This window comes from Toxotes jaculatrix, chromosome 12 (assembly GCF_017976425.1).
Source record: "Toxotes jaculatrix isolate fToxJac2 chromosome 12, fToxJac2.pri, whole genome shotgun sequence".
Lineage (NCBI taxonomy): Eukaryota > Metazoa > Chordata > Actinopteri > Toxotidae > Toxotes > Toxotes jaculatrix.
The window spans coordinates 19,264,058-19,282,605 of NC_054405.1; the positions used below are offsets into that span (position 1 = coordinate 19,264,058).

The following is an 18,548-nucleotide window of genomic DNA, read 5'->3' on the forward strand; positions in this document are numbered from 1 at the left end:
TCGCTGCGTTACATAGACCTTTCTGCATACAGTTTTTCTGTTGAGAAAACGGTAGAAGCTATGCCATAAATCGAGTGCCCCATTCCCGGTGTCACGCCTGCCGCTTTGGAAATCTGACCCCGGAAGTACTTCATTCAAGTGTCGTCGCGGACTGAAGATAAAACGTTAGCAGGCAGTGAAATAACGCTAACGCTTAAAATAAAATAAAATCTATTCAAAACACAAGCTACATTTTCTAAAAACAGGACTGTGTTCTGTGGTTGGTTTCTTAGACGGGGGGAATTTGTTGCTTGAACCTTCGCAGATTTTTGCTTGACTGGACTATCCTTGTGGAAGGTAACGCTAACTAGCTATGATGGCTAACATCAACTAAGTTATCACCAGTACTAAAACTCTTTAGTATAAATCTTGAGATGTTACCAGATGTGCAGCAATAAATGATCCTAATGTGAGCCGAATCACGCGACGCCAGTCCTGTGAACACAGGCAGTGTGTAGTATGTCTAAATCAGTTAGCTAACCTTGAGTCAAGCTGTCACCTCGCAGTAATCACAGAATTAAAACGATCGGCTGACACAATTGTCATGAGTTGCGGGTGGTGTTAGTGCCAGAAGAAAAGTGTGCCAATGTTGTGTTTGTAAAAGTTATTTGTTGTGGGCAGTCACGTGTCAGGACCAGGCAATACGTCACATTATTAAATAAGCTAAAAAGAAGTTGTCTGTTGTTTGTTACCCGACTCAGTCAGTAGTATATGTGTGTACTTTGGCCACAGGCAGTCGTAACTGTTGAACTACACACTGCCTTTCTTGCGGTTTAGTTTGTCTATTAGAAATATTTCAACTGACTAACAGTGCGTACAGAAAATGACTTTCTCATTCTTGTGGCAGATGAGTGGCGACTCAAATGCCAACAAAGAGTTTTTGGAACAGCTGCGGATGCAGGAACTCTACGGCCAGAGAAATGAGGATGGCTCTGACCCCTACAGCTACACCGACCCAGAGGACGGGACTGTTTACGACTGGGACCATGAAAAGAAGGCTTGGTTCCCTAAAGTATGAACTTTTCTTTACCTCTCAGTTTTCGTTGTCAGTTTTTAATTTATCAAGTAAGTCCATACACAGTGGTGTGACCCTTCAGTGAGGTGTGGCAAAACTGGTCAGAGCCAGTTTCCGTGTTAATGAGAAGTAGGTTTTCTTCTTCTTCCTAGATAACAGAGGACTTCATCGCAGCCTACCAGGCCAACTATGGCTTCACTCAGGAGGGAAAGCCTGATGCAGACAGTGCTGCAGTGAGCAGCACTGACCCAGCACCCCCTGCACCAGAAAGCAAGGCTTCAAAAAAGGAGAAACCAGGGGATGCCACCCAGAAGACAAACCCAGACCAGCATGAAAGCCAAGCTAAAGAACCCAAGCAGAAGGGGGAGAAGAGGAAAGCAGAGCCAGGTAAAGTGACATCCACAACCTCAGAGGAGAGAGAAAACCAGTGAAATTGTTTTGTTTTTTGAGAGGTACACTTACTGGTGTATCATTCCACTTCTCTACTTGTCTGAAAACAAATATGTTTGTTTACTTTATAGATTTATATTTACAATTTTGAAGTTTAAGTTTTTATGAAATGCATCTTTTACAAAGGATTTTCCCCTTTTCTTTGTGCATGTAGGATGGTTTGATATTGATGACAACAAAAACACAAACGTCTATGTATCAGGTTGGTATCATTTACAATTTTTTATCATTATCTAGGAGACAGCAGTCCAGTGAATAGCTGACTCAGTTTCTCGTGGTCTCCTTTCTTAAGGTCTGCCCCCTGATATCAGCACTGAAGAGTTTGTTGAACTGATGTCCAAATGTGGCATTGTTATGCGGGACCCCATCACTGAGGAGTACAAGGTCAAACTCTACAAGGACAAAGAAGGAAATCTGAAGGGAGATGGCCTCTGCTGCTATCTCAAGGTTAGTCAGTCCTGCTGCTTAATTTATAGTTTCCATGTCCTTTTGTTCTCGAGGGTCTACATGATCGCAAAAACTCGTCCTCTGCCCATTAGGGCCAGCACGTGTGTTTGCTCTATTACAGCTATGGACCCAGACACACTTTTCTCTGTTTGGTAACAAAAGTGTGTGTGTGTTTTCCTGCAGAGGGAGTCGGTGGGATTGGCTATGCGCCTGATTGACGAGTCAGAGGTCAGAGGTTACAAACTCCATGTGGAAGTCGCACGGTTTGAGCTTAAGGGCCAGTATGACGCCACTAGGAAGAAGAAGAAGAGCAAAGATTATAAGAAGAGGCTGCAGCAGCAACAGAGGTAAACTCAGCAACTTGTTCTTTTTAATTAACCTTGCACTCTGCACTCAATTATAAACTCCACTCCCTACAGTGCTGAACTGGATTAAGAGGAGACACATAATTGAGCATTGGTGTCTTATGCCTGTGTTTTTTTGTCCATGTAGACAGTTGGACTGGAGGCCAGAGAAGCAAGGAGACACGAGGAAGAGGCATGAAAAAGTTGTCATCATCAGGAACATGTTCCATCCCAGTGACTTTGAGGTGCACAGAGGAACACACACACACACACACACACACAGTCCATTGTGAGTATTAATCTCTGTGCTCTCTGTGTTGGCCTTTCTTAGGAAGACCCACTGGTGTTGAATGAGTATCGTGAAGATCTGCGGACCGAGTGTGAGAAGTTCGGAGAGGTCAAGAAGGTCATCCTCTTTGATGTGAGTTTAATGTCATTACTGACTGAGAAAGTCATAGTAAAGTGGTTTGTATTTTCCATCAGTGGCATCCATAAAGAGCTGGTATGTGGTTGCGTTTGTGCTGCAGAGACACCCAGACGGCGTGGCATCAGTCGCATTCAAGGAGCCTGAGCAAGCCGATGCATGCATTCAGTCATTCAATGGTCGCTGGTTTGGAGGAAGGCAGCTGTCCGCTCTGCTCTGGGATGGAACAACAGACTATCAGGTATACCAACTGCAAAATATGAATATCAAAAATGCTTTGAGATTTATGGGGAACTGGGGATGCACAGCCAAGCTAATAAAAGTAATGTAATAATGGAAACTACAACTTGACAACAAACTTGGTTTGCTCTCATTACAACCCACAATTCCCTTCAGCCACACATTTCATTTGTGTCTGTACATAAACACTGAGAAACACTGTAGCTCTGACAAGTCCGAGAAAATGTAACCATGGTTTTCTCGGTGTTAAGCAGTGCAATGCTAAATCACTGGAGTACACTACTTCTGGTAAGACGTCATGTTAATTCCTTTCGCTCAGGTGGAAGAGACGACACGAGAGCGAGAGGAACGACTAAAAGGTTGGTCTGCTTTCCTGGAGGAAGGCAAGGAGGGCCAGCCGAACGCCACCACCAAACCAGCAGAGATAGGCACATCCACAGAGCCTAAAGAGCCCTCCAAAACCACGGAGCCTGAGCAGCACCCAGAAACAGAACCGCAACCCTCACAGCAGCAGGAGCAGGACATGGACTCTACAGACAGCAGCCTGGCAGGAAGTGATGAGGAGGATGCTTAGACACTTACATGCACATATTTGGTCCTCATGGCAGCCAATTAGGACAATCGTGCTTGAAGGTGGACTGCTGCAGAGCTCCGTGTTGATCTGAGGAGGAGCAATTTGGACAGTTTGAGGTGTTTTGTAATGTAGAAAAATAAAATTATGATTTTTGTCTAGCCTATTTTCATCATTTTGGTATGGATTGTAATTAGATCTGCGCTTGACAAGATCCCTGTTTCTTAAATACACAGCTTTCCTTTTATTTCAGTGTCAGTTTGTTTACAGTATTGTGCTGGTAACCCAAAAATGTCAATGAATTACAAAAGATAACTGAGACTGAAAGTCTGTTGGATTTGAATTGTAGAAAACTCATTACATTTAATTTAAATTCCAGTAATGTGCTCTGATTTTTTTCTTTACTTCTTGGAGTTTAAAAAAAAAACAATTCAAACACAAACAGCAGCTAAAAGTATATTGTTTATTTCATATCTCCCCAGCAGATCCAGTGCCATCATGACTTACTATGTTCCACAGTTCAGCATGACATGACAATGCATGCTGTCAAAGTAATGCTGCTGTTGTGTAAGCTTATTTCTCGGTTTGCAGTCAGGCTTTTGAGGGCTTTTTGATTCTCCTTCTTAAGCTAATGAAAACACGTCACAGGATACTCCAGAAACAAAAGATCTTCAAGAAAATTCACATAGAAATTGAGAACTGTCAGGGAACAGAACTGCTCTGGTACAGCTTTGCCCAAACTACTAAACTATGCTGAGGTAAAACATACAAGTAATGAAGGGGATATGGTGTTTACAGCCGTGATGGCAGAGATAACAAAACTGTTTGTGAAATATTCCCATTTCTGTTTTAGTGTTCATTAAAGCCGCCACAATAACTCAATCAACAGGAAATCCGCAGCTAGTTTTAATAATCAAATCATCAAAAATGCCAAATATTTGCTGGTTCCAGCTTCTTAAATGTGCAGATTTGCTATTTTTCTTCATCCCATAGATGCAACGTGTTACTTCAGAAAAAAAAAAAAAAAACATTAAAAGAAGAGCACTGACATGCTGACATTTGTATTTTTATAGAGGAATAATATTCTGTATTACAATATTGTTCAAGAAATAACTTGAAGTGATTATATCCACGTTGAGCCACGTTGGGTGATAAAAGTGTTGTCATGCTTTTTGTTATGTTTTGAGTAGAAATTACAGTGTGTGGTTGATGGTGGTTTGTGTCGTGAGACAACCAGAAGCAGAACTACGACACTTCAACACCTCCAGTGCTGCTACAGCATCTGTGTTCAGCCGATATGGAGAAAAGCAGCAACTCAGGAGGCGAGGTAAGATTCTCTTAGCAGGAGACATTTTGAGGCAAACTTCTTTTTAAATGTTGCACCTATTAAAACCATCTTAGTTCTTCTTTTAGTTTACAATAAATAATTTTCTAGAGAGGGAATGAATTTTCAGTAAACCCTGTCACATTACAACGCAGCCTGAAGATGCTGCCCAACAAAATAGGAACACTCCCAGCAAAATGTTGCGTTTCCTTTACCGAGCCCTTCTGGATGAAAAGAAGGAAACCAAGGAGCTGGCAGCAGAAAACGCTGCTCTGAAGGAGCAGATAACCAGCAAGGAAAACAACTGGGAGCAAGAAAAAAAGAAGATGGTGGAGGAGAAGGACTCTTTAGTGTCAATACTGTCCATGGTCAGAAATGACTTGGACAGCCTGCTGAAGACTGTGAAGTCTGCAAGAGCCACACAGAAGGAGCTGGAAACCATGTGCAAGGACATGGACAAAAAGATCAAAGGAAAGCAGAATAAAGTCAACTCCCTGAAGAAGCATCTGCGTTTACAACAGATTGAGACCGAGAAGGTAAAAAAAAAAAGCTGAAGGCTAAGTGCAACCAGGCCAAAGAGATGGAACTTTCACAAAACTATCGTCCAGTTTAGTGCAGAGTGGCAGAGCTGGTGGATTGTCAAGCAGGAGGAGTTTTTCACCAAGTTTTCAGCTCTGCAGGGAAGCTTTGAGAGGAGAGTGAAGCACGTCATCCAGGAAAAGAAAACTAAGTGGCAGGCAAAAGTCAAGGCTCTGGAGGATGGTCTCAGACGGGAGCAGGCAGAAAAGGACGACATCCTTAAGAAAATAGAGGAGCTGCAAAAACAGAGCAGAAATATGGATCAACAAGGCGAGCAGGATGGAGGAGCACATAATGGTCCTGATCCAGCAAAACATTGAGCTTAAGGTACGCCACACCAGCTCATTTTGATTTGAACAATAACTTGTTCAAATCAAAATCTGATAATAATACAACAGGTGTTATTATCAGTCTCTGGCTGAATGTTGTTTCAGTGCTTATAAAAGTAAAAGCTCTTATTTCCTTTCACATTTAAATATAGAATCACAGTGAAGGTTTCACATTGATTGGCAGGAAGGATCTGATACAGAGCTGTGCCAAACATTAACTTCACTCTATCAGGATTATAACAATAATAGCTTGGAGGGGCAGAACATCTGCACTGTACTCTGACTCACCACTAGATGGCACTGTAATTCTACCTCTATCCACATGTACTGGTTTGTAAAGCAGCTTCTCATGTACAGTAGATAAACTGTAGATATACTAAAGCGACTTCTGGACTAACAGAATTTATAGTAAGGGTAAAAAACATTCACAAATAATACTTAACCTGTTTTGGAGGAATTACATGACTCAAATCTTTTACTGAAGTAAATAATACGACAATGTAAAAATACTCAATTAAGTACATTTTGCTGTTACTTTTACTGAAATGAGACTCAGAATACAGGACTTTCACTTTTAAAATAACAAATAAAAGTACTTGTTATTCTTTCACTGTGTTATATAAACTCACCTGTCATAAATTGGACCATGAAACTGTTCAAACGATTGATCACTTATCAAAATAGTAATAATAAAACAAACAAGTTCAAAATCACCAATTCACCAGACACTGCAGTACTTAAAGTCATGTTCAGAAAATTAAAACTTTGTTGTGGAGTTTTGGTTTGCATTAAATAAAAATGTCCTTTGGTAAGTTTTTCTTTTTTCTTTAAACAACAACAACAACAACAAAAAACAGACAATGTCGTGTGATTGCTCACCAGTCTTATGTCCTCAGCATCTCATCCAGGCTGACTCTGCTCTTGGCTCATCCTCTGAATCAACCACAGCTTGTATTATTGATAAGTTGGCTCACTTATTGAGGTCTCCAATCTGGTCTAGAATAAAGTCGAGTGACAAGGGAACAAAGACATGTTTCTGATTATAGTCCTCTGTGGTAAAACGTCACCCTCTGCATCTTTTTATGATTGCTTCTTTCTTTGTGGATGGATGGGTGTCCTTACTGGTCTGGTTTTTCACAAGTTTTTCACAAGCCTTTCACAAATGTCAGGATATCTAAAAGGATAAATAACCAGCTTTTTTGCTGCACAAGACAGAGCGAATACATTTCCCTGTTTTGTGTGTGTGTGTGTGTTCATCCACCCCCCCCCCCCCCCCCCCCCTGGAGTATTTAACAACTCGTGGTCATGTAATTCCACTCAGTGGCCCGAACCAGCGTGTTTGTCTCTGTTTTAAGCCCGTCTACACCGATAACCGGGTTGCCATGGAGACTCTCATGCAGCATAGCAACAACCTCAGCACCGGGCACAGCTCCGTGTCGGACCACGGCGCTGGGGCGCTAAGCCGTGCGGGTCACACTGCGGCGGCCGTGGTCCTCGGGTTCATCCTGGTCCTGGGCTTCCTCTGTAACTTCCTGGTGCTGCTGGTCTTCTCGCGTTTCCCCGGACTGCGGACCCCGGTCAGCCTGCTGCTGATCAACATCAGCGCCAGCGACATGCTCGTCTGCATCTTCGGGACTCCCCTCAGCTTCGCGGCCAGCGTGCGCGGCAGGTGGCTGACCGGGTCCCACGGATGCCGGTGGTACGGTTTCTCCAACGCGCTTTTCGGTGAGTGATCGAGGTCAGTTTACACTACTGAATTAAAAGGAAAATTTAATTTTGCTCCGTATTACCGTATTACCTTGAAAAGTTAACATAGCATAAAAAGTAAAATATTTCTAGTGAAAAGCGTTAAAGTAGGAGTAGACAACGTTCAATGCTGAGGATTTTTGTAATTATGGCCATAAAAATACTTTAATAAGTGGAGCTGTTTCCAAATGTGTCAACAGATTTGGTCACTAACTGCTGTGTTTTCCTGTTTAGTTCAGTTAACATGTCTCTCTCTCTCTCTCTCTCTCTCTCTCTCTCTCTCTCTCTCTCTCTCTCTCTCTCTGTGTGTGTGTGTGTGTGTGTGTGTGTCAGGTATAGTATCTCTGGTGTCTCTCTCTCTGCTGTCCTTTGAGCGATACTCGGTGGTGCTCCGCAGCACCCAGTCGGACTCCTCTCAGTACCGCAGGGCCAGGTTCGCTGTTGCGGCCTCCTGGATATACTCACTGGTCTGGACTCTGCCGCCGCTGCTGGGCTGGAGCAGGTCTGCTCTTCCCCCATATTAACCCACTAGTTCGCTTATTAGATCATTCACTCAGTCATTTATTTAATCTGATGATACTAAACCTGGGAAGTGAAAAAATGCTGGCTATTTATAAATCCATTTGTTAAATTTCATCACGAGCCTGTCTCAGAGAACTCAACATAGACAGAGAAGTTATAACAATCAATATAGAGGATATGAAATCAGAGGATACCTTATGTCCTGTGTTGCGGAGCAGCTACGGACCGGAGGGTCCCGGCACCACCTGCTCGGTCCAATGGCACCAGCGCTCGGCCCCATCTCGCTCCTACATCAGCTGTTTGTTTGTCTTCTGCCTGCTCCTGCCTCTGCTGCTCATGCTGTTCTGCTACGGGAGGATCCTGCTGGCTGTACGAGAGGTGACGACGCAGGTGAGCGCACAGCTTGACCTTTGACCTCGGCGTGCTGTGTGACGTTTGGCTCCGACATTAAGGGCTTGCACGTGCTCACTGTGGGTGTGAATGTTTGTGTGTGTGTGTGTGTCCAGTTCAGCGGGATCAACCGGACCACAGCTGAGCAGAGGGAGGGCCGTATCCTTCTGATGGTGGTCTCCATGGTGACGGGGTACCTATTGTGCTGGATGCCATACGGTGTTGTGGCGATGCTCTCCTCCTTTGGACGGCCAGGCATGGTGCCGCCTGCCGCCAGTTTAATCCCCTCCCTGCTGGCGAAGACCAGCACCGTCCTCAACCCTGTTATATATGTGCTGCTCAACAACCAGGTAACATCAGCTCCGTGAAAGCTGGTCTGGTTGGTTCTCCATCCAGGCTCTCTTGCACACGCAGAGTTTGAAGTCTGCTTTGGGTCATTGTCCTGTTGTAGAAGTGTCAGGGCATCTGCATTGCCTGGTTGGTCATCCAGCTCTGGCTCGTATACTTTAAGCGACTCGTTTCACCTTCAACTTACGCTACTTAAAAGTTGCTCCTGTGAAATGGGAGTGGAAATGTTCAGTTATGAAGCCAGCGCAGCTCTGAACGTGCCTTGTGTCTCTGTATCACATTTGTTTTGCAGCCTCCACCTCCTGCGTTTGTCTCTCAGTTCTCCAGGTGTTTCCTGTACATGATCAGGTGCGGTTCAGAAGCCCCGCCCACCCCGGTCCACCTCACTCTGCCCAGCAGCAGGAGGGTGTGGCCTCACCCTCCCAACCCACCAACAGAGGAACAAAACACACCAAAGCACATTCCTGCTTTCTACGCAACAAGTCAAAGGCAATTTTAGTTCAGTGTCATATGTTTGCCCTCAGTGTCACTTTGCATCAGATGTCGCTCAGTTTGTGGTCGAACCGAATCTGAGCTATTTGATTATGCTTCAAACTATAATTAAATTTTGTATTTTTTTTTTAATTTTTTAACAGTCAATGTCCAAGTCTGTCTCAGGGTTTGATTTGTCAGTTACATTAAAGTCAAAACGAGAAAGACAAGTTTGACTAACTTTGGACCTTTTTTCTACTAAACTAGGAAGTGTAACTGCTGTTATAGGGACCTGAAATGTTTTTTCAGTCAGTTAATTTGTCTTTGAATCACTAGAGGGCGCTAAAGATACAAAGACAAAATATGCAAAGACCCTGTCAAGCACACACGATGGAGTGGAGTGTGTAACTGAATTAATGGAGAACAAAATGCATAAACTACATTATAAGGTGACATTTAGGCTCTTTTTATTCGTGTTCAACAAATATGTAACAATCAAAAACCCTCAATTCAGAATCAACAACTTTTAAATTCCTGAATGCGTGGTCAACACCAAAATAATTTATTACGAAAATAAACGTACATCTTTAAAAATATACAGTCATTATGTTTGATGGACACTGACTGAATTCTCAGTAAGTCAAAGATTTGTGTAAAGACACATTCACATTTGTGGAGAAGTCATAACAACTTACAGACATATTGAAATACTGTCAGGTACGAAGTGTGAGGATGCGTCAAAATTGCAGTGTAATACTGTCCGTTCACCGTGGAGCAGCGAACTTCCCTGAGCAGGTAGTCCACATACGGTGTAAGATCTGAGACTTAAACCCCAAACCAGTTGAACGAATTTGTATTTTAAACACTCCACCCATGTACAGGCATGAACACTCAAGTCTGACAATTCAAAAATACACATGGGACACTTTAAAAATGTTCCTGTGAGAATTACTGCTGAGCTGGCCTGTCGTTAAGGTGCATCCACAGGGTGGAACAGCGAAGCTGGGCTTACAGCATTTTCCTCTGTCGCTTAACTGGGGTGTGGAGTTTCTGCTGTTTTCAAACTCTGAGGAAAGAACAGGTACAGTGTTCACTGATGATTGGAAATATCAAGGCCGAAGGGGGAAATCTAGAGGAGTCATGATCGCAAACCACACGTCAGCGCTGCAAACTGTCGTGCTTTGTGCCACATTTTTTGTTCTTCAGGCTCTGTGCTTCAGCACGTTCAATTGAAAATTAATTTTTTCTTTTCAGTAAAAACTTTTTTAAAAATTCATCAGCTCACATTCCTTTGCCTCACCTGTGAGTATTTGAACGGGGACGCCACGGGCTCTGGCCTTGTGTAGTTGGGGGGGTTGCCGTGAGGGTTGTAGCCAAGGCGAGCCAGCATGGGGGCGATTTCAGCCATGTCGCTCATCACGTCAGCGGGAATGTTCCCCACCCACTTGGAGAGGGCTTCTGTGTTCACCGGCTTCATCACCTGGTCCGTCGAACGCTCAACCCTGCGCAGGGAGGCAAACACAAGTTTTATACGGAAGAGGAAAAGCTCCTAAACAAACAAAGTGCAGCCTGCACAATGGCACTGCTGCAGGAGCAACAAGCAGAAATGCCCAGCAGGTGGACTCACCTGTGCTCACATCCACTTGATTTTTTCTGTATAAATTTACTGTGTCATAATTAAATGAAAAACAAGTTAATCAAAATAAATGAAAAAATGAAAACAAATCCTTTAGTTGTTAAAGGCAACAAGCTAAATAATTGTCCTTTTCACAAATGTTTATCATTTATTTATGACATAAAAAGGAAATACATATGACAATGTGTACTGTATTTCACTTTATTTGTTTGTTTTGTTTTAATTTTGGCATTTTAAATCTTCCATACCTGTCAACCTGTTCACCTTAAATAAATGAACGAGTGCGTAAGCTTGAGCACCCACGATTCACAACCACAACATGCTATATTTTCTGATAATTTATATTTCTAAGCAGGTTACAAAATATTTGTGTGACTAATATTGCACCAATCGTTGCATAACTAATCAACATAAGGGTGCTAATTCTCAGAATGTGGCCTCATTAAGCGACTAAATCCCCTGAGCCTCTGCCCTGCAAAGAGATGCTCTGCTTGAATCATGAACAAGTGCTGCAACACAAACTAAATACCCACTGAGTCTGTAAGCTTCATCAGGTTTCAGTATGAGTCCCTGAGAAATAAAGAGCTTCTTTCTTTCTATTTCTATGTTGCACCATAGTCAACAAACATGGAGAAATCCAATCCAGAAGGAACAAGAGCTTAAATGATTAGTCTTTTAATTTATTAATCAATTCACATAAAATTAATTGGAAACAAGATAAGTTATTTTGTTAATCAAAAATTATATAAAGAAAGTATTTTTTGCTACTTTTCTGCATATCTTTGGGTTTTGGACATGAAGTTGGTCTAAAAAAAGCTATTGGAATATTTCATCTCGAGGAAATCGTGACCAGAACTTTTAAAATATTTACATTTTACATACCAAATGACTAATTGATTAATCAAGAAAATACCTGTCAGATTAATCGATGATACAAATAATCGTTACTGGAAACTTTAGAATTAATATACACATTTATCGTCTTTAGAGGACTCCTCAAAGACAAGAAGGCACTCCAGCAGTATGGCATGCTGTGCTTTGAGTAATTAGTCTTGGTATATGGCTAAACACATGTTCATGACTGTTGTCTGAGGGTTCATCAAAATTCCAACATATCTCTACTACAGTACACAACACGTTCACCAAGCAATTTCACAAGCCTGCTTATTCTTAGCAACAGCCCATGAACATGTCTAGTTGACTGACAGAGAGAGTGAGATAGATGTGTGAGATTTGAGAATCACAGCTGCCCTTTTTTTCCAGCAGCCTGAAAAAAATGGCACCTTTCATCCTGAAATAGGCCTGCTCCTCAAAGCCAGCAGCGTGGAAATTTACAGGAGCAATAATAAAATCTGTTTAATTCTGTATCCTTTATATGCAACATGTGCATGGACTGCTTGACTGCTGGATGATGTGTATGCATACATGCACACATTTGAAAGCTTAAAAGTAACTTGCCTTTCCAGAAATAAGTTTCAGAGGTAGATATCTCAAAACCTCAGCTCGTGAAACTGAAACCATCTGCATGGGTAGATACCTCTAGAGCAAAGGGGTAAGCTCGGTGTACAAGCACATTCGAAATACTCACTTGGACAGAGACACACCACCAGCCTTTCCAATCAGCTCTTCATGGTGCAGCACTGACGGATCCCATTGCAGGTCTAGGAAGTGAAGCAACTTCCTCATTTCCTCCTCTGGGTAGAGAACGAGGTGCTCGTAGCGGACGGGCAGACATCTGCCCTTCCCGACTGCCTGGCACTGGCTGAACATGGTTTCCACCGCACTGCTCCACTTGGTCAGACAGTCCCTGTAGCTGGTCAGGTCGAAACCAGAGATTGTCACCTGTGAATGGAGAGATAAGAGAAACAGAGCAGACCTGTCACAACAGAGAGCAAACACAGAAATTCATGTGGTCACAATGTGGCACCAGAACAAACTTCTCAAGTGGCTGTTTGGAAAGATAAGCCTGTGAGGAAGTTTGTCTGCCTGCAGCCCTGATAAGAAAAGAAAACCAGCCTACTTTGCGTGATATCATGGAGTGGACGGCTGCCCGCCCATCACGTAGCATTAGCACAAATTTGGCTTTAGGGAAGATGCGCGCAAGGTATGACAGAGACTTCAAAGCGAATGGGTCCTTGTTGCAAAGGCGAGGTGCAGGCTCCCCATGGCCAACTATCACCTGAAACACAACACAGTAAAAACAGTGAGTATTTCAACATGAAATGGCTGTGTTGTTGCATGCTATCAAGTGCTACCAAATATAAACATCTTGTCTTGTCTTGTTTATTATGTAGATGAGCACTTATTCTATTATTAATAGAAACATGAATATCTTACCTAAAATAGACTAGTTACTACCCAGGATACTGTGACATTTACACAGATAACTTTGTCTGAAGCAGACTACATGAAGCACAGACCAGCTCACCTCCAACAGGAATGCTCGCACGGCTGAATCCAACACCTGGTCCGTGACACCCGCCTCGTCCAATCGTATCCTCTCCTTCACCGAACGACTCCAGGTGGCACGCATAGCCAAGAGGCGGGGAATCACGCGGGTCTCTTCCCCACACCGCACGGCATTGTGGGCATCAAGCATGACACGCATCAGTGTGGTGCCGCTCCTGGGAAAGCCTCCGATGAAGATCAGCGGTGTGTCTTCGGGGAAGTGTTCAGTGAGGGATAGACTCTGATTGGCCAAGCCCAGGTTGAGCTCCATCCATCTGTGCCGATGGCTTTTTGGAGGGCATTCTATCCCGCTCATGCCCAGGTAGAGCAGGGAGGCGGAGCAGAGGAGCACGCAGCCCAGCAGAAGACCTGACCTGGTGTTCCTCATGGTTGCTGGGTGTGTTTGGAACTTAGGAGGACATAAAATTATATTTAGGGGCACTTGATTTTCTTCTTATATTTCAGTGAAAGTCAGTTAGACCCAGCTTGACAGTCAAGCAGTTAAAGATGAGTGCAGGAAAGACAGCTGAGATGATGATGAGGAAGGCCTGACGGAGGTCAGGAGGGGGAAGTCAGGCGTGAGCTGGGGAAACCCCTCACTCCTCTGCAGCTTCTCAACCCTGGTGTCGGAGAGCAGGATCCAGGCCTGCTGCCCTCCACAGCCAGCCACGTCTCTTATCCATCATTCCTACAGTGCATAAAACACAGAGCATGTCATACATCTGAGCAAGAACTGCACCGGAATCAGTTTATACTGCTTACCAAATATCAAATAAATGCCTCTGTTTCTCTGGGATTGACAATCCTGCTGCAGACTGAGCACAATTTCAAAAACATAAATCCTCCTATTTTAAATTTCCAATAACGAATAACTTCAAACATTGGCCACTGCCCAGCATGACTGAGCTAAGCAGGGCACGATGGTGGCTGCAGCGTTATTTTTCCAAGAACACACATCCATAGGATCTGAAATTAATCCTGCTTCTGTTTCCAAAGGAGCTATTCTGCATTCTTTCCTCTGGGGAGCCACTGATTCTTAAGCCATATCGAACTTCACTGAGGCATGCAACACAGACACGCTCTCAGGCAGCATATCTGAGGCCACTAATTACAACTTCCTCATGTTTTTATTCTCAGTGACAGTTTCTGCCGCACTGAAAGGCAAAGCAATTTATTTACGGTCAAAGTACTATTGACCAAGCAAGACATGCAACTTCCCCATTTCTCCCCTACAATGTGCACATGAGCAGTTTTGTCAGCGTAAGCCAAGGTCCAGTTCCTCTTATTAAGCACACCACAAGTAAAATCATACAAATTTACAACTCAAACAGCAGCTTTACTTCTTGCAGAGGGACATTTGGAATTTGTCCCCCTTTCTCAGAGGTATTTCGGTTTCTCTCTTGTTCAGACTGGATGTGGAGGGAGACTCACATCTGGATGCCACGTGGGGAAACCTCCTTTCTCTGTGGTGGAGAAGCCTGCCCATAAAATTCAGTCTGACCATCAAGGGAAAAAGAAAAAAAAAAAAACAGCTGGAAATGAGGACATGTCGACCTGGCTGGGATACTTAAATGCTTTAAGCCATGCTAAGTCCAGTGGTATCCACAAGCTTTACATGTAATTCTAATGCATTTTCATGCAGAGATTAAGCTACTTGGAGTTTGCAGAGAATTAGGGCAGTGGTTTAAGATGAGCCTTGCTGCTTTTTTTTTCTTCAGTAGATTTAAAAGGGCAAAGTCACCCAAAATAGGAAAAACAACACATCTTCTTGCAACTAACAATTATTATTGATGAAATAGTTGACAAAATACTGAAATAAAATCTGCGACTCTAATAATCAATTAATCATTTCAGTCACTTTCAACAAAAATACCAAATATTTGCTAAATTTGATAATTTCTTCATCATATATGATAATAAACTGAATATCTTTGGGTTTTGTACTGTTGGTTGAATAAAATGAATAAACTGAATACATCTTAATGGGCTGTGGGTAATTATAACATGCTTTCATTGTTTTCTTACATTTTATGGATAAAACTATGAAACGATTGATGAATAAAATAATCAACAGATTAATCTATCATGAAAATAATCATTAGTTGCTGGCCTACAAGTATATTTAGTGTTTAAAGCTGAAAAAAAGACTTAAGGGATAAGTCAATTATCAAAACAGGCGTTGATTAGGATTCTTTTGATCAACTAATTGATCAGCTATTTCCACTCTTTGATTTTTGGTTCCATTTAAAAAATTCTAAGCAACATAATAATCAGGATAATCCACAGAACCAGCTGTTTCACAGGGACTATTTTTTTGGGAAGAAAATTCAAAATGAAAACTGTTCAATAGCGAGACACTGTTTCTAGAAAGAAATGTTTTTGATTAATTTTTGTATTTAATATTTTAATAGCATGAACACCACAAAGAAAATTTGCTTCACCTCCTTTGTTCTGGAGAAGAAGCAACAATCTCAGATTGAGATATCTGAGAAGCTCTGCAAATAAAACCAAAACTATCTGCTTGGCTGGACACCATTTCAGGGAAGTGAAAAAAAAAAAATGCTTTTTTTAAGGGGTTTTTACAAAATCTAGCTGTGGGTTCCTGCTCTGACGAAACCTGACCTTGAAAAGGCCACTGCGTTCCGTGATCAGAAACAAGGCAACGAAAAAGCCTAATGATAAGATGAAAACAACAACCTGTGATCACAGTCTGTCAACAGAAGATAGCTGAGGCCAGAAAGCAGAAAAATGACACCTCTGAACTGCAGGTCATCAGGAAACCTAAAGCCACGGTCACCTTCTTCTCTTCATAGGAGAGGAAACATTGACTTCCTTCATACTTCCTACATTTTCACTAAACTCAGACTAGTGCATTACAGTCATCCATCCTTGGAACCGTTTCCTTGAATGCTCCCTATGGCTCTAACACTATGAGCTATTCTTGCTTTCTTTGTATGGTGCTGCAACAATTGTTTCCCCTCAGTGCCCAAATATGTGAAAGTAATTGAATATAAAAAGGTCCGTGTTCAAATGCGGAAGAACTATATCCTTTATTGCCTCCTTACACAAAATACCCCCCCCCCCCCCCCCCCCCCCCCCCCCACCACCACCACCACCACCAGTGCATAGTGGTGACATCTCTGACCAGCAGGTTTTCAGGAGACTTAAAGCCTCCTTGTTCTTCACAGGAGGGAGCAGTGACGCTGACTTCCTGCTGAAGAGGGGAAACTCTGAGTGGGAGAGCAACTTCCACATTTTCTCGTTACACTAACTCATAGCATATGGTAGTTCAGAGGAGCTTGTCTATTGTTACAACCTGTTTCCATGGATGCTCTCCAATGAATCATTTTTGACATGTATTCTTGTACGAGCTATTCTTACCCTCTCTGTGCTGCAACGAGTTTCTGCTCAGTATCCAAAAAACAAACAGAAATGTGAATTCAGTGTCCTGAAGGTGCGTGTTCAGTTGCAGCTTCTCGATTGCTGCACAAAACATTTAGTGATCCAGGTGCATACTGATGGAAACATGATAAACAGGTCGACGCTTTACAGTGCCACCGCAGCCAATGGTGTTTGTTCGTGTATAAATAGGATTATTGTGCAGCTGCAAAGCGCAGGCCCAGCAGCAACGAACATCTGGCCTGGCTTTGGTGATGCGTCTTGTTTGCAAAAAGAAAAAATGCACCGGAGGCGGGCAGGCACCAGGTGACTGACCTGCTATCAGTCAAAACACACCGTGACAGACCAGCGACAACCACACAGCCTGTCGGTGCCTGTACCTGGTACAAACCGATTCATGTCTCGCTGTCCCTAGGTTTTCTCACACGCGTTATAAGATTTATATTCGTTAAAAATGATATCCACTCACCAGCGTCTGAGAAACTGCCGAAATCCGAAGGAAAAAAACAAAAAACAAAACACATGAACCTTGATCCAGACGGCTGAAACGAACAGCTCCTCTATCCCCACAGAGACAACGCTGTTTGTTCTCATGTGGAGAATCTACCGCCGAAGATCACAGCGGACGTATCTTCGCCATTTAGTATGTTATTTTTTGTTTGTTTTGTTTTGTTTTTAAGAAAAGCACATATTAAACAACGTGTCGGTCGCTGGCTCTCAGCGTAACTCGGAGCCGTGAGAAGTCGGACCGTACTATACACCTTTGAGGGGGGGGGGGGGGGGGGGGGGGGCGGAGAAACCCCACAGCGCTCACGAGCGCAGGCAGACAGAGAAAGCTGAGCGCTGATTGGTCCATGGCCCATCTGAATTCTAAAACACATCTGCTTGGACGATTCCTATTGGTGGAAGTGTTAAAGGGCAATTCCACCGCTGTGACAAACCAAGGTTGTCTTTCTATTTTTTTTTCCTTTTTCTTCTTCGCACTGGAGGCTAAAATTACTTTACCTCATCGATTCGTATACTCTCAGTTAAAAGCCCACAGGGGAAATTTAATCACAGTGTAGGATTTAGTGGAGGTTAAGCCCGCCTCATTCCATTTGCCCGCCTTTTCATTTGTAGAACAGCTTTTAGTAACTCGTTTAGTATGACATGGATCCTCATGATGCATTTTGGCCCTTGTGGAGGACCTGTGTGACCAAATTATATAAGTTTGTCAAATTATAATAAATAAAACTACATTTTAATACATTTGCAAAACATTTCAAAAAACTTTTTTCACTTTGTCATTTTAGGTTATTGAATGTGGATTGATGGGTACTTTTGTGCATTTAAAATAAAAACCTACAACAAAATAAAGGGTCTAAATACTGTCTGATGCCACTGTAAGCATGTGTGAAACAAGAGAGTATTGATTTGTTTATCTTGTTTATTGAGTTTATCTGTATACTTTAAAAATGGCTACGCTATTTAAAAGACACATGCATGGAGTGGATGACTAGAGAGCACATCCCTGTTGCTGTATGAACACAAACTGTGATTGAATCTGAAAAAGTCATGGCCACATTAGGCTAGGAGACAGCCTCAGGGCAAAAAAATGAGCTGCTAGGCCTTTATTAACCCTGCTCATCCCACTCTCGTTGCAGCGTGTACAGCGTGTCTATGCTGCACGACTACCTGTTCTCATATTTGCTAGGATTATGTAACATGTAAGCACAAAACTGATACAGTTAAGCCCATAAAACTAGACAAGATCAGTTAATAAAGCATGGACCACCTTAGGGCCCTCATCCAGGAGATCCAGGATGAAAGTAATGCAATGTTATATT

General features: G+C 42.8%; 3 protein-coding genes and 1 long non-coding RNA gene across 4 annotated transcripts; 2 read left to right on the forward strand and 2 right to left on the reverse strand.

Annotated features, from left to right (window-relative positions):
- Window positions 1-143: 143 nt before the first annotated feature.
- Window positions 144-4,456, forward strand: htatsf1 (HIV-1 Tat specific factor 1). Its single transcript, XM_041051108.1, has 10 exons — window positions 144-336; window positions 887-1,051; window positions 1,207-1,441; window positions 1,659-1,706; window positions 1,797-1,951; window positions 2,135-2,298; window positions 2,444-2,540; window positions 2,627-2,716; window positions 2,823-2,960; window positions 3,279-4,456. The coding sequence occupies exons 2-10, from the start codon at window positions 887-889 to the stop codon at window positions 3,531-3,533; spliced, it is 1,347 nt and encodes a 448-aa protein (XP_040907042.1). The 5' UTR covers window positions 144-336; the 3' UTR covers window positions 3,534-4,456.
- Window positions 3,580-8,261, reverse strand: LOC121190411. The gene is made up of 3 exons (XR_005894985.1): window positions 8,225-8,261; window positions 6,642-6,758; window positions 3,580-3,620 (listed from the first exon to the last, which is right to left on the reverse strand). It is a non-coding gene; the product is annotated as an uncharacterized LOC121190411 (long non-coding RNA).
- Window positions 7,145-9,281, forward strand: LOC121190409 (pinopsin-like). The gene is made up of 5 exons (XM_041051110.1): window positions 7,145-7,487; window positions 7,842-8,010; window positions 8,249-8,420; window positions 8,537-8,770; window positions 9,088-9,281. Exons 1-5 carry the CDS (start codon window positions 7,145-7,147, stop codon window positions 9,265-9,267), a joined length of 1,098 nt encoding a protein of 365 aa, XP_040907044.1. The 3' UTR covers window positions 9,268-9,281.
- A 386-nt stretch (window positions 9,282-9,667) lies between these two features.
- Window positions 9,668-17,469, reverse strand: LOC121190408 (protein-tyrosine sulfotransferase 1-like). The gene is made up of 6 exons (XM_041051109.1): window positions 17,192-17,469; window positions 13,304-14,011; window positions 12,896-13,054; window positions 12,464-12,717; window positions 10,540-10,741; window positions 9,668-10,305 (listed from the first exon to the last, which is right to left on the reverse strand). The coding sequence occupies exons 2-6, from the start codon at window positions 13,709-13,711 to the stop codon at window positions 10,270-10,272; spliced, it is 1,059 nt and encodes a 352-aa protein (XP_040907043.1). The 5' UTR covers window positions 13,712-14,011; window positions 17,192-17,469; the 3' UTR covers window positions 9,668-10,269.
- Between the last annotated feature and the right edge of the window lie 1,079 nt (window positions 17,470-18,548).

Excerpts from the sequence above, each read along its gene's own strand:
- htatsf1 (XM_041051108.1), top strand. The coding sequence starts at position 887 with ATGAGTGGCGACTCAAATGCCAACAAAGAGTTTTTGGAACAGCTGCGG. Across the intron at positions 1,707-1,796 it reads CACAAACGTCTATGTATCAG|GTCTGCCCCCTGATATCAGC; the intron begins GTTGGTATCATT and ends TCCTTTCTTAAG. Across the intron at positions 2,717-2,822 it reads AGAAGGTCATCCTCTTTGAT|AGACACCCAGACGGCGTGGC; the intron begins GTGAGTTTAATG and ends TTTGTGCTGCAG.
- LOC121190409 (XM_041051110.1), top strand. The coding sequence starts at position 7,145 with ATGGAGACTCTCATGCAGCATAGCAACAACCTCAGCACCGGGCACAGC. Across the intron at positions 8,011-8,248 it reads CCGCTGCTGGGCTGGAGCAG|CTACGGACCGGAGGGTCCCG; the intron begins GTCTGCTCTTCC and ends GTTGCGGAGCAG. Across the intron at positions 8,771-9,087 it reads ATGTGCTGCTCAACAACCAG|TTCTCCAGGTGTTTCCTGTA; the intron begins GTAACATCAGCT and ends TTTGTCTCTCAG.
- LOC121190408 (XM_041051109.1), bottom strand. The coding sequence starts at position 13,711 with ATGAGGAACACCAGGTCAGGTCTTCTGCTGGGCTGCGTGCTCCTCTGC. Across the intron at positions 13,055-13,303 it reads TGCGAGCATTCCTGTTGGAG|GTGATAGTTGGCCATGGGGA; the intron begins GTGAGCTGGTCT and ends GTTGTGTTTCAG. Across the intron at positions 10,306-10,539 it reads CCCCGTTCAAATACTCACAG|AGTTTGAAAACAGCAGAAAC; the intron begins GTGAGGCAAAGG and ends TTCTTTCCTCAG.